This window comes from Prunus persica, chromosome G6 (genome assembly GCF_000346465.2).
Source record: "Prunus persica cultivar Lovell chromosome G6, Prunus_persica_NCBIv2, whole genome shotgun sequence".
Classification (NCBI taxonomy): domain Eukaryota; kingdom Viridiplantae; phylum Streptophyta; class Magnoliopsida; order Rosales; family Rosaceae; genus Prunus; species Prunus persica.
Genome location: NC_034014.1, coordinates 19,800,454 through 19,815,275, shown reverse-complemented (window position 1 = coordinate 19,815,275; position 14,822 = coordinate 19,800,454). Strand labels below are relative to the sequence as shown.

At 35.4% G+C, this 14,822-nt stretch overlaps 2 protein-coding genes across 3 annotated transcripts; one reads left to right on the top strand and one right to left on the bottom strand.

The window, feature by feature from the left end:
* LOC18772547 lies at positions 1,338-8,800 on the top strand. Its single transcript, XM_007207270.2, has 14 exons — positions 1,338-1,707; positions 1,964-2,029; positions 2,119-2,167; positions 3,020-3,165; positions 3,963-4,064; positions 4,475-4,549; positions 4,638-4,738; positions 4,831-4,912; positions 5,525-5,617; positions 6,325-6,389; positions 6,797-6,809; positions 6,905-6,982; positions 8,201-8,309; positions 8,408-8,800. The coding sequence occupies exons 1-14, from the start codon at positions 1,582-1,584 to the stop codon at positions 8,512-8,514; spliced, it is 1,212 nt and encodes a 403-aa protein (XP_007207332.1). The 5' UTR covers positions 1,338-1,581; the 3' UTR covers positions 8,515-8,800.
* On the bottom strand, positions 9,169-12,442 carry LOC18773554 (F-box protein FBW2). Of its 2 annotated transcripts, none has more exons than XM_020566153.1 (3): positions 12,210-12,442; positions 11,533-11,851; positions 9,169-10,054 (listed from the first exon to the last, which is right to left on the bottom strand). In XM_020566153.1, the coding sequence occupies exons 2-3, from the start codon at positions 11,838-11,840 to the stop codon at positions 9,412-9,414; spliced, it is 951 nt and encodes a 316-aa protein (XP_020421742.1). In that variant the 5' UTR covers positions 11,841-11,851; positions 12,210-12,442; the 3' UTR covers positions 9,169-9,411. The 2 variants fall into 2 exon arrangements, with proteins under 2 accessions (XP_020421742.1, XP_007205589.1); XM_007205527.2 differs by having other exon boundaries at positions 11,533-11,848; positions 12,210-12,440.

Sequence of the window (14,822 nt, the reverse complement as noted above, 5' to 3'; positions counted from 1 at the left end):
TGCCTCTTGTGGGTCTAAGTTTACCTAACTCCCACGAATGGTTTTGGATCTAAACTAAGTCAGTTTTAACGAATCTAATTTTGATTTGAATTATTATGATCCACAAATAATCATCAGCCCTCTCTTACAAGAGTAGGTGAAGTTTACAAAATCTAGTAGGAGAATAGTTGAAGAAATCTTCAACTTTTCTATTTATACAGCTACAGAAAACGCTATCATTCCTAATTTCGTATAAACCATATCACTTTCTAGAGGATACCCGGTCATTTCATTAGAAAAAAACATGCATGCAATAACCCTATAATATTTATATGTTTTGTATCTCTCATCTGTAAGTTCTTTCATGTCTTTATTCAATAATACTACCTTGGTCAGACATGGCTTTAGTAAGTAAGATAGAAATCTTCTTCTTCTATGCACTAAAGAAGCATCGATCATGGTGGCCCATTGTCAAAAGGGGCCTATTTCGGCTACACCGACTCTGCATTCGCATATATATATATATATATATATATATATATATTTCTTTTATTGAGGGACACTCTTTAGGATACTCAATGATTTTTTTTTAACGATTCAAAATATCTATTTTTTAAGTCTACATTCATAGATCATCCTTACAAAAAATTAGACAAATCAGAAACCGTTTTAATATCCAATTGTGTCCTACAAAATCAAAGAACATGGTGCTTCAAGAAAGTACTAAAATGACAATAATTCAATTGAGTGGTCAAATAATATCGGATTCAGTGATTTAGATAATCTTTGAATGAGTATCTACAAAATAGATGGTTTGGATTAGTGAAATACAATACGGAGTTGGCCCTACAAGGATGTCCCTCAAATTAGCTAATCTAAGAAATTCCTTAATGGAAGCTCTCTATATATATAAACAAATTTTAATACATTTCAAAGTTAAAAAAGAAAAAAAAAAAAGTAACAGCTAACTGTGTTAATGTGCCTTTAATACTAGCCCTTGGATCTCAACGGACAAATGAATGCGTCCCTTAGTTTCCAATTGCACAAACTGATCCCCTGATCACGCCTACACATGATTCTTCCTCCAGTTGGGTAGCATATACTTTGGTCTCATAAAAAAATTGACCTGGGCTAAAGCTGGGTTACATGTAGGAGAAGGGCCCAAGGCTAAATGTGACCCTCAAAATTTGGCATGAGTTTATTTTTCTGGCCCATAATTAGAGATGAATTTTACACATTTTTAGAACTACGTTTGGCCTATGGTCCATAACTGGAGACGACTGAGTTTCAAAATTTTCGGCATACTCTCATAATTTCGAGCTCTCTAAACCAAAATAGATGTTAAAATTTTTTATTCCGGAATTTGAATATAATTTTTATGTCTTTTCATTGTAATTGGAATACTGATTTCAGATCTGTCCGAAAATCAAGTATAGTCACCTCCAATTTTTCAAAGCATTCTTTTAAGTTCTTTTTGTTATTTTCAAAATTTTAAAATCTTGTAATGCCAATTTTATCCTCCATTAAAAAATAAATAAAATATAAAAACAAACCGATGGTCCGCTGCCGAGAGTGGGGTGTTGAGCGCAGGGTGTGAAAGAGATGGAAGAGTTGAGGAAGCTGGAAGAGGTACAGAGAATGCTGACGTTCGTACAATCTCGAGGCATTCCAACGACGTCGTCCCCTGACGACTGTAGTTGCTTTCTTACTAAGCTCATCCTCCTCCTGGTAATCTACAACTAAGCATTATAATTGAAGTCTTACTGTCAAGAAAGTAATTTTCTTCTTAAAATTTGGTTCTAGATTTTCTTCTAATTTTAATTTGTAGAAACAACCATAATTTTTTTGATGCAAACTGCTTTGTTTATTATGTTTTGTTTTGTTTTTTGTTTTGTTTTTGTTTTTGTTTTTGTTTTTGTTTTTGTTTTTTTGTTTTTTTGTTTTTGTTTTTTTTCTTTCTAAACTTGGAAATGCTATGCCAAAGGTACAACCATGTGGAGAACTTGACTTGGGCAAAAAGTGCAGTTTGGTTTCTGAATATATGCCAAAGGTGAGCATTGTATCATTAGCTGATTATCTGATTTTGTTCAATTCAATGTCAATAGAAATGGGTATGTGCTTATGTCACTTGTTTCACAGATTTCTGCTGCATTTCTTGATGAAGCATCCAAATGGCTTAATGGAGAAGGTAAACCAAAATAGAAGATAAAAATATGTTTTTTGTACTTCTCGCAGACGTGCATTTGAGACTAAACTGATTTCCATTTGCACGCCATACGCACATACACAGAGTAAAATCTACATTTAAAGATATTTTGTGGGCTATATTGACGGGATTTATTTAGTTTTTAATCTATGATGCTGCACAGATTACAACTGATATCATACCCACCCCATGAATATGTTGTATGTGTTGCCACACTTCCTGGCTTGACTGCTACATCATGGAATAAAGCAATTGTGTAGAACATTATACACAGATACAAATAGATTCCTTCCTTTTTCCATTTTCTTGATAGATACAAGTGCTATACTTTGAATGGTTGCCTTTAGCTTCCTCAAATTCGAAGGATCGTATTATTTATTGAAGCAGTTTAATAGGCTGGGTTCAGTAGGTGTGCATACTACTTGGTGCTGGTGTTTACACTTCCTACTACATTTTTGTTTCTGGAGAAGGTGTAGTTGGGAATGGAAAGTATTGAATTGCACGCAGAGGATTACCTTTGTGCTTGTGTTGCATTCTTATGAGGGTTGAGTGCTAGCAGTTTAGCATAAGAATTGCGATCTTATGTGAGATCTTTATATTCTTGATTTTCACTCCTCCTAGGTTATGTCTTCTTACTATGTTTCTGTTTTCTTCTTGATGCTCATTGTTCATTCTCTACGAGCTGATTTCCCTCACTTTGTTTGGCCTTCTGTATATATCCTGTTAACGAGGACATCACCCCTTTTACTTGATTTTGGTGTAGATTTTCTTTAAATAAACAGATACAAATAGCTTTACATATTTTTATAGCTTTGACTTTTGCTTTTTTTACAGGCTATGAAGAAAGGTCTGTTGAAAATGCTTTGCAGCTTGCCTGTAGCCATAAGCCTGAGTCTAGCTCATTGGACAATAGTTATGAAGAAATGGCTATGGTTGGACTGGACGCAATGCAACGAGCAAATTCTACCCTTGAAGATTTTGTAAGCAGGCTTTGTTCTTGAAGATTGATTCTATATATAAGAATATGCATTATTTAATAGTTGAATATTCATGTGCATAGTACGTGTAAGAGAATGACTAGTTGCAGATTTAGTAGTAAAGCTAACATGGAAAGCTTACCGATTTGAATTATACTAAAATTTCACTTTTCTTATTAAATTTACTAGGGAATTTTGGTTGCCAATGGGAAATGCTACATATGATAGTTTTGAAACGATTCTCTTATTATAATTTTCAGTTTCTGAAATGAAGTAATCTAACAACCTCAGGTAACCCTTTTTTATAAGAACAGTATAGTATTCTCTGAGTAGGACCTTTTGTATGAAGTTCTGTGGGAAATAGTCGATTGATACAATCCTCAAGGATGTCAGTTGCCTCAATCTTAATATATTTTACTTATGTTGTCCTTTGCATTCAATGCCTCAAGAACAGTATGACGAAATTTCTTACGTTCATCCAGTAGTTGATGAGCATATTTTACTATACCAATGTTGTTATATTGATGTTCAAAATGCTTGCAGTGGTTGTTACACTGGTCGAAAGAAACTTCAGTTCTTCCAATTAAATAGTTTTTACATGTGCAGGTCACAAAATTTAGCTAAACCACTTAACCCTCAATTCAACATTATTTCTTCCTAATTTTTGTGTTTCAAAATTTGCATGCTATGGCTGAAACAAATGCAGTTGTATGCCCACTGGCACAAATGCATCGTGAATGTGTTTCAACTATAAAGTAGTATAATCAGGTTATGGAATAATTATGAACTCATTTTTTCAGTGCAGATCTTATTTTATGTTTCATGGGATGGATATAAACAAACCACAATCAGTATTCCAATATCTACCTGTGCTTTCATTCACAGAAAGCTACATTTATCAGGTAATGATCTACACAAATGACATCAAGTTCAGTTCTCTCTTTTTTGCGAAAGGAGAAAATGCAGCTCCCAGAACAGTTATTGAACTTGTGGGACGCCCTTGGGAAACTATTTCTATGTAGTTCCACAAGGAATCAGACGCTAACTTTTTATATTTTGGAAAAAAAAACAAAGCTTTGTGAGCCTGCATTTCTTCCTGCTTGTACTTGTTAGTAAAATTTTGAAACAAAAAAGAGGGACTACGCAGTAAGCAGTAAAATTATCTTTTAAGGAATCGGAAATTTTGGTTGATTGAGAGTGCAATGGTATGATGAGCAGAGTTGTCACCAGTTGATCTCTGATTGGTGAGCTTCTATGTTATTTCTTCCCTTTTGTCTCATTCTCTTAGAAATCATGGTTCTCGTTGTTACAGCTTGATCGTTTGAATGAGAAGACATTGCATGCACCAAGCAACGAAATGAACATGTTAGAAAGAGGAAGCCAGACGGTACTGCTAAGAACTTGGGAGCAATAAACACAAAATTATTTGAACTTGGGTATTAACTTTTATGTGACCAATATCTTTTGGGCCGCAGGAAGGTCAGTGGCTAATTTCTAGGTGTACAAACATGTTTAAAAGTGACCCATTCAGACCACTGTCATGTCTACTTGAGTGTCATGGCCTTTTGACAAAAAGGTACTATCGCTTTCTGATTATATTAATTCTTGGGGGAAAATAAAGGAAATCTGAAGTTTTTGTGTTTATTTCACTTCTGTTTATGGGTTTAGGATACAAGATGAGTTTAAATCTGGAGAAGGATATTGGGCGCTGGAAAGAAAGCTTTGTTATGCACTTATAAATAAAACGGAGGTATGGTTAACATCTTGGGTTGTTACTTTTCAAATATAGCTAGTTTCAACATGTTTGTAGAAATGTTTATCAGAAATAGATTCAGAAATTATCAACATGTAGAAAAAAATCTGTCACCTTTCCATACCGACTCTACCCATCCCATCTGAAGATTCCAGACAGTATCACAAAACATTCATGAAAACCCGGTCACCAAACAGAAGGTTCACTGCCTGTTCAAGCACAACCTCTGTGATAAAACTCTACCCGCTTTCTTTGACCCCAGGATGACCATCAAATCCACTGCAACCTAAGCCCCACTTGCGTTCCTCAGAGTCCATCACATGACTCTCAAGCCTTTCCAAGTCCCAACCTCTTTCATATTGTTGTCATTTTTTCCTTTCTACTGCGAAAGCCACTTAATTGATATAACTACAGATTTAAATTTTCTGCTTAATTTTTACTTTCTAATTTTAAGGTATTGAAGGTATGCTAGTTATGAATTTTCTGCTTCCAGAAACTTTTTTTTAAAGTTCTTCATTCCATTCTGATGAATTATATAGCAGTGAGGCATAGGCATGCAGCATGCTCAAGCCCTCTCTATTAAGAAAATGATAAAATTTGGTTTCACAGATCTCTGTTGAAGATGTTATAAAGGCAATTAATCAGAAGTCCTTCGATTATCGAGTGCTGAATCTTTTACTGTACCAGTTGAGAGGAGAAGAGGTATAGTAGTAGCTTGTTTATCTGTATCCATGTTTCTTAATGAACTGAATCTATGCTGACTTATAAATATTTTTCCTTTGTACATATCTGTTGTTTGGGTGTGTGCATATGTATGTTTATGCATGCATGTGTCTATGTATATCAATTTCATTGATTACATCTAAATTGTTAGTGAGATTTAATTAGTCTATCAAAATAATAGTAATTTTAGGCAAAAAGTATTATTAAAAAAATAGTAATAAATAGTAGTGAGATTTAATCTCAGCCATTTATAATGTGTTAATCTAATGGTCAAGAACTTGTGTCAAAAATAGAGTGCCAGGGATCCGCCCCCATATATATAAATTGTTGCATGGATGCTTCTCTCCATGTCGAGGTGTAAGATCATAGAACTTGGTTTGTCTTCTAATAAATAGAAGAACGGATGTTGTCAATATGATATGATGGTGTTAGATGTTCCATTTTGAACAGTATAGCTGTTCTCATAGTATTAATATAAAATCTATTTCCTAAGAAAAGAAAAAAGGATTATAAAATCCCCTTACAGCACTCCTTGTGCCTATACTGAAATGTTGCAAAAGTATTTAATTGATGTTTTCTTTGTCTATTTGAAATGAAGTGTGATGTAGCTCATCTTTTGCTTCACATGTCTTTAACAAGTATATTTCATTTGGCTAATCGTGTTCACCTTTGAAGCTGTAATAAAGGTTAATGAGTTGCATATGGAGTTTCTATCAATCTCAGAATTCCTAGTTGAGGTAGCTGATGATCTGTGAGTACTCTTCTTTCTTTCTATTTTCTATTTTTTCTTTTTTTCAGTCAAATGCTCTAATTACATAATAGAGATTTTAGTGTTTCACCTTATAGTTGTAAGTGTGTGACTTCCTTTCAATATGTTACTGCCATGTTGGTAGACTGGAATATTTTCTTGTACTAGACCGTATGTTATCTTGCATTTACTATATGCCTGCGTGAGAGGCGTCTTGAAATTTGCACATGACAACATGCCTACACGTGCTTCTATGTGCTCTCCATCTCTCAAGGAATACTAAGTGCTCTACTATTTTGCATCTACCTTTATCTATTATTAGGGAACACTAATGTTATTATTTCACTTAATTTTTGTTGCAAGCACATCGTCCGTATCATTTGCCTTGAGTTGACACAATGATGTTGTAGGTTTGACTATGAGGTGAGCTCTTTAATTTGCAGAGTTTATGACTGTTGAATTCCATCCCATTTTAATTTTTCCGATTCTTTAGTCCAAAATATTGGCTCATCATGCAGGAAGATGTTATAGAAAATAACTTCAATATATTGCGCATGTTTGTCAGAACATATGGAGCGTGTGCCCCAACTGTGCTGGTAAGTATGCCAAGCATGTCATTTAAGCACCGTTTTAGAAAGAAAAAAACCCTGTTCTTTCTTTTTTGCTTCTGTTTTCTTTAGATGGGGGATGCGGGGACAAGGCCCAGGCTTGCTCGCTGATATTCGGGATTGAATTATAGTACCACTTGTGACACTAGTCCGCTTCTTGGTTTTCCATTAAATGCAATTTACTTTACCTTAATTTGAAGTATGAAGTTCAGGATAGTTTGGTGTCCCTGGTTGTCCAGCGTACAAATTACTTAGTACAAGTATGCACTAAAAAGAAATGCAGTTTCTTTTGTTTTTGAACGGACGTTTTGCATGTTTTAGAGCATCTCCAGCTGCATCGCTACTCCCTTATCCCTAGCCATTTTAGCGAAAAAGAAGGAAAAACTACCCTCCAGCAGAGTCGCTACCTCTCTCGCCATTTTGGAGATAGCTATTTTGGCTCGCTACATGTAGCGAGGGGGAGAGAGAAATTCAGGCTTGCCAACTGAAAGGTGCGCAAGAGAGAGAGAGGGAAAGAGAGAGAGAGAGAGAGAGAGAGAGAGAGAGAGAGAGAGAGAGAGAGAGAGATTGAGAAGAAAAAGAAAGGTTCGGTGGGGTTGAGACAATTAGCTTTTGGGTTCTTTTTTTTTATTTTTTTAATGAATTTAAAATAATAAAATATTTGAGGTTAGCTAAAATAGAGAGCATTGCTGGAGAAACCAACTTTTAAGTGGTTAGCTATTTTAGCTAGAATTTAGGTAAAATTTGGAGAGTCTCCTGGAGATGCTCTTACACATTCTACTCAGAGACATCCAATGTAGCAGGTAGTAACTAACGGAATTTGTGATTTGGAGCAAACAGAAATAAACCATATGTTAAGGAAAAGCAGCCTTAAATCTATAAGCCTTAACTCTGGTAGACTGAGATAACGATACATCGGTTTGATACAGTGGTTCCTTGAGACAATATAATTGCTGTGTTGTCAATGAAATACAAGCTTTATGAGTTGTTAGATATAAGAAATATGATAGCTTCCACTTACATATATTGTTGGTATTATCTGTCATGATGTTAAATTCCTAGAACAGTGGAATTTCATCAATTTGAAAAAGAAAAAAAAAAACCTTTGCAGTCTTTTTTTTTCTTTTTCTTTTTTTCATCAGTTTGATTTTGGATAAATATGTATGAACTCTAATAAGTAATACCCACCAATTTTTACCGCTTCAGGCAAAATACATAGCTGAGGCTGAAGAGAAGTATAACAATTTACTGAAAATGCTGGATCCTCAGCTGTCCTTGAATTACCGGAGAAGATGCGTAGAAGCAACTAAGGAAGGTAAGTTTGCCACCCTCAAATTTTACAGCATGTGAAACTGGATCCTCTTTTCTTTCACCCCAGGTTCTGCTGATGTTTATGGAATTTGAAATTTTTAGGAGGGAATATGTCTGCACATCCTCTTGGAACATGGAGTATACCACCTCTAATACTAGATGAGGAATTTTATCGATCCAGTCTGTTAGATTCGAAGACGCAGTTGTAACCTTGGATTTAAACAGTTGGGGTTTGGTTCGGTGTCAATGGAACAGGATTTTCTCTGTTTTGTTATAAAAATTTTGCTTCCTCGTTTCATTGTTTTTCTGTTTACTCCCCTACTTTGATTCTGCTACCAGCGATCTCCCGCACAACTAAATTTTCTTCTGCTCACATGGTTTTCTGAGTTGTAGATATTTGAAAAAAAATGCTTGACATAATACTGTCTTAAAGCCTCAATACATGTTTTTCTGAGTTCTTTTATATATAAGAACATGCTTTTCTGAGTTCTTTTATATATAAGAACATGCTTTTCTGAGTTGATATTTGAACAAAAAAAATACAAGCTGTTATCTGGTGACCACACTTGTGTTTGAATAATTCAAAAGAATTGAGGCTTATAGCTGTAATCGGTGAACCACTAATTTTGAAAGGAAAAGGCCAACGAATAGTATTTTATCCAAAAATAAGGACCAAAAAAATGGAGATGTTTTTCTGGTAGAATAACCATTTCAGCTTAAACAGTCATCCCAGCTTATTCATGGTAGTATTTGAACTTCAATCAGGTAACCCGTGTGATTTTCAGTGCCCTTTAGATCAATGGGATGACTGCATCTTATTGTGAAATCCTAAACTCTCAACTACTCTCAATCAACTGTTATACTTTTAAAACGACATAAACAAAGCCTTTTATTTATATGAGAAATAGACACAAAGCCTCACAAGTTTCACTTGGATTGATATGCAAACAACAGAGTACAACATGGTTATACTTATGCAGAAACACACACGCTGAAATATTAGTGGCTGCTAATTACTGGGAAAAACAACATTTCTTACACAGGGTTCGAGTAGTTTTTCACCTCTAACCTCCACTGGAAACTCCACCACACTCCAGCAGGAGAATTCAAGGAGATAGGGGCCAGTCGAACCCACCATTGTCAAGATAAAAACCATCATAGAACCTCATTTCTACATCCTCCATACTTTGGTCGTCTTCCCAAGCTTCATCTAACATCTCTTCGTCAAAATCGTCATCCATTACACTGGCGACGAAGTCCCAAGCTAAGTAGCCAGAAGAAACTGAGTAGTTTGAACATTCATCCCAGCCCTCATTGTCTGAACCTGGTCCAATCACCTTCAGTCCTGAGAATTTCTTGACAAACCTTTCATCAAGCTTTACACTATAGCACCCTCGCACATCTAATAACTGGAGCTCAGGGCACTTCAAGAGTATCTGGCACACAGCTTCTGTACTAATACGGAGGTAGAGTATCTCAAGGTGATTGAGTTTTGGCATTGTGGCTGCTATTGCAAGGGCCTCGTCATCTTGAGAGACCTTGTCAAGTACCTCCCATCCGTACATACATCTCTGCAACTTTCTGAGATGTTTGCAGTGCTTTCCAATTGCCTCAAGTGCAGGACCTCCAATAGTTTTGCAGTAGCTTACATCCAAGTAAGTTAGGGTAGAGAGCCTTGCAGCAACCTGTTCCACTATCAAATCACTTATTTCACTTCTTGGCAGCCGCAATGTCCGAAGAGAATTGGCACTAGCAAACAGAATTTTTTGTCTTAGAGAAAAAAAAAATTTGTATCCGAAAAATAAAATATAACCAGCATGACCAAATCAACAGTTAATCTGTTTTAATCAATAAGAATAAGATAGTTAGCTGCACACACTTTCTAGTTCTCAACAAAATTTGAGACCTTATCTTTGTTTAAACAAACTTGTTATTGATCTAGAAGCTTGTAGCTCTTGAGCTTTTCAAGGTTGGCTACACCTCATTTATAAAAGCTAGTGCTCCAATGTTTCATGTATGAGCTAGTAGTGTGTCATATAAAAGAAGTGAGGTTCTTGAGGCTTGGTGTGGTTGTGAGGTGTTCTGCGTTATGCATGCTTGGTCTTTTTGTATTTATATAGTGCATAGCATTTTGGAATAGTTAATGTTGTGGTTCAACCAACAGATAACTATCTTCCTAACGTAGCTGCATGATCATATTCCATGGTTTCACAAAAACAAGATTTACATTAGAACATTGAATTATCGTCAGATCTTGCTTTTCAATGGACAAGAGCACATTTTCTAATAATTGCAGCTTCCTGTCATTTCTGTTTCAAAAGATTTTTTGCCATTAAATTTCTGAATTTGATTTTGCAGCTAATCTCGATCTAGGGCAAGATGGGCAATTACCCATGGGCCAAGTCAACTACAACTTTGAATATAACAAAGTGCAAACAATACATAATACAAATGCATACAAACAAGGATTGATATTACCACTAAAAACACACTAGCACACATACATGGGGACACCTCAACATTACATCAAAATTCAAGCACTTTTAGAAAGCCTTCTCACAGAGTTGGACACTCACAACATTATACCTCACTTCTTATACATATCACACACTACTTCTCTCATACAGTACATGAATGGTGCATCAGCTCCTATATATAAATGAGGAGATTGATTATGTGTCCACCTTAGAGGCTGTGCAATCATCTAAGTTGTGGACTATTCAATATATTCAAACATAGTTAAGGAAAATGCTAAATATACCCCAAATCTTGCAAAACCTTTTGCTCCATCACAAGCCTATATATGTGGCACATTGTGCAAGTCACTCACACTCAACCCATGCATGTATGCATACCGTGAAACTGGATGGGAAAACAAAGGTATGCCACATCACGGAATAAATAAATCTATAAAGGGTCGATTTGGATTGAATGGCTTAAAAGAAAGGAAATTGATTTGACAGGAAGACTAGATTAGTTTGCGAAGCTATAATCGCAGTAAATGTAACATATATTTGAAATGTATTTGAAATTTGAAATAACAGAGGGAATAAAGTTGAAATGAACTCAAATTATATACAACCAATGATTTAAAAACCATATGTTCTTTTCTTTTTCTTCTCATACAAATATAAACATTTATGATCACTACCATATTAAACAAATGTGGCTAATCACAAAATGGTAACTGAAAGCAGGTAATGATAATGTGATGTTGTTGCACTTACTGGTCAGCAATAAAGGAAAAACTCTGGTCATTGGGAAGGCCAGCAACGCAGAGTTTGCGGAGTGAACCCGAGCTTCTTAAAACCAGCATTTGAAGCATTCGTGTAATGGTCTCTGGCGTCCGAAATTTACTCCATTCCATAATGTCTACCTCCTGCCAGCAGTAAGGCCCGGCCACTGCTCTTCCCCATGACTTGCAGACCCTTGGGATTACAGTAAGCGTCTCTTGGAGTGGTAGTTTCCTAAATATGAGCCCAAGGGCATCGGGTATAAGCTCGTCCCAACTCCGGAACTCATTCTCCTCCTCCATTTAATTTCCTTCTTGCAAGAAAGAAAGCTACTTTGAAGAACTCACCAAAAAACCAAATCTCTAAATGCATAAAAAAGAACAAATTCGCACACACTGATAAAAGATCTGCTACGATTAGACATACCCAGCATCAAAAGACTCAGAAAAAATGTGTTTTTCACAACCCACCACCACATGACATAGAATAGACCAAATAAGAAACCAAGAAAATCCCAAAAGGCAAGTACCAATTGCATGAATGCGTCAGGATCAATTAGAAAAGATACAATTCATTAAACAATTAGGCCTAAAATTGGATAAGAAAAAAAAAATCAATCAATCAATCAGGCGAAATAGAAATGGGACCAAAAAAATAGAATAGAAGATTACCTGTTATGGGATTTCTTGGATCTGCAAAGGCGCCAGTTTATCTTTCTGTGAGGACTGAGATTAAGGTTTTGTGTATGAGTGCCAGAGAGAGAGAGAGAGAACGGGGGGGCGGGGGGGCGTGTTGTGTTCAGGGCCAGATTGAATTATGAAGCAGAGGTGGAGCTTTATCGAGTGTTTTATAAAAACAAAAAGAAAGAAGAAAAAGGAGGAGAAGGACACTTACCAGAAAAAGGAGTGTGGGTGAGACGAGACGAGAAAAAAGAAAACGTGAAACAGAAGTTAATAATTGATACCCCCACCTTTTTATTTTCTTGTTTAAATACCCCTTAATTTCGATTTTGAACCCAGTAGAAAAGGGCACCTTTCTTAAATCTACTGTTTTATCCTTTTGGCATTGCCAAAGGTCTCATTGCATAATTTATCAACCCCTATGTTAGTGTGGTGTGGTTGAGTTGCTTGAGTTTACTTACAAAATTTAATAGTTAACTCAATTTGAGTTTTAAAAACAATAATTTTGGAATGCAGTTGGACGTACTTACAAATAAATAAAAAACAGTTATCGACTAGAGTTTTAAAAGGTTGATTTTTCTAATAAAAAAAATCTATATACAATAGTAAGGGGCTTGTAGTTTAAGTTGTTAATAATATTTACTTGTGTATCCGAGATTTTTTGTTCGATTTTTCTTCTCTTCAATATCGCTTGTATTTTTTTTTTTTTTTTCAAATTCATATGCAATAAAGTGATATCGGAGTAGTTTCCTCTTGGCCAAGAAAACCATTATAAGCTGACATTGTTTTACCCAACATAGTTGGTACACCCAGCCCCAAGGTCTCCTCACATGGCATGCTCTTAGGACTTAAACTACCACCCTCTCTCTTCATGACACTTGTCCTTGTAACTTTGTCAATTTTCACCATTCATAGTAGGTCAAATTGGACAAATGGTCTCTCTACTTTTTGAATTGTTTGTCCTTGTAATTTTGTTCCGTTTGCACTTAGTCCAATCCGTCAACTATGGTAGTTTTTTTTTCCATCTAGTTTTAGGCAAAAAGTCAGTTTTGTTCTCTGTAATTTGTCAATTTTTTCACTTTGATCACTGTCGTTTTAATTTTGGCAATTTAACTCTTGTAATTTGATATTTTCGCAATTCAAGGACACATCCCAAATTATGTCAAATTTCTTCAAATTTCTTTCAAAATGCCCCAACACATTGACACTTACTTATTCTGTCACAAAATTGGACAGAAATTTAGTCGTGTCCTTGAATTGCAGGGATATCAAACTACAAAGTTGAAATTGCTAGAATTGAAACTATATGGACTGAAGTGGAAAATCCGGCAAACTACAAGAAAAAAATTTCCTTTCTAGGGACCAAAATTTATGTTTTCCCCTAGTTTTATGCACATCTTCTCATTTGAAAACCTTAAGTTTGATTTGTTTGTTTTTGTTAACCTTAGCTTTGGCGTTTTTGAAAAATATTATTTTGGAATTCTATATCGATTTATAATTTTGATTTTCATGCTCATATGCTGTAGTGTTGAACTTCTAGAATTTCTTAGGGTTTGATATTAAAAATTAAATTTAAAGTTATCATGAATGTTGCTTTCGCCAATTGTAAGTAAAACCCATGAATATAAACAAGTTATTTTTAAAGATTTGAAGAGTTTTAGAGAAAGGGGGAAAAAACAATAGATTTCTTGACTGCCTCCTATGTTGAAATAGAAACTTTTGAAATTTGATTTCTCTGACTATATTTATCAATCCTTAAAAATGTTTTATTATTTGAAATTTATTGTTACAAGTTGTGAGTATCCTGCAAATATGGGCATAGCCAAGTTGGCTAGAGGGAATGTGCTCCCCACTTTGCATCCAAGTTCGAATTTCTCTCTCTCCGTAATTTAGATTAGATTAAAATAGAATATCACTTATATAAAAAGTAAAATAAAAACTATGGAGTACCCCGACTGGCGGGGCAATTAAACAAAAGTCTTTCAACAAAAGTCAAACTAAAACCAAGAAGTCTGGTTTAGTTTCTTCACTATGCACGTTTCCTTTTTCTTTCTTTTTTCTGCCTGGTCCGAAACGCACGTTTTGGCCAGGAAATTTTAAAAACAAATAGCCGCAGCTTGCTGCACAACAAACATAAAGCCTCTTTGAGGCAATACATCAAGCACATGGTGGGCTCACTAGCGGAGCTGCGGAGGGTATATTTCTTCATCTATAATGAATTTTTTGGCGATGGAAGGTGTAGCTGTACCTCCTTGTGCCTCTGTAGATCCACTAGTGAGTACTCCTATAATTTTGTATGCTGAAATATAGTTTTTCCGACTCAAAGCTAAACTTGGCCATCATGTATTTGACATGGAAAGTCTAAATTATGTTCAACTTGAAAGCCATCGCCTCATTTGTAAGATTGGACTAGTAGAGGTAACAAAATGAAACTACAATGATGAAAATGCAAAAAAATAAAACTACACGGATGAAAGTGAAAATTCGAAACTATAAGGCCGATTACTGCAATTTGGCCTTCATATCGTGCTCATGCCGTGTTACCAAGTGTCTACACTTTTGTGTTGCAGTACTCATATGAGCCTTATAGACACAATGGTATAT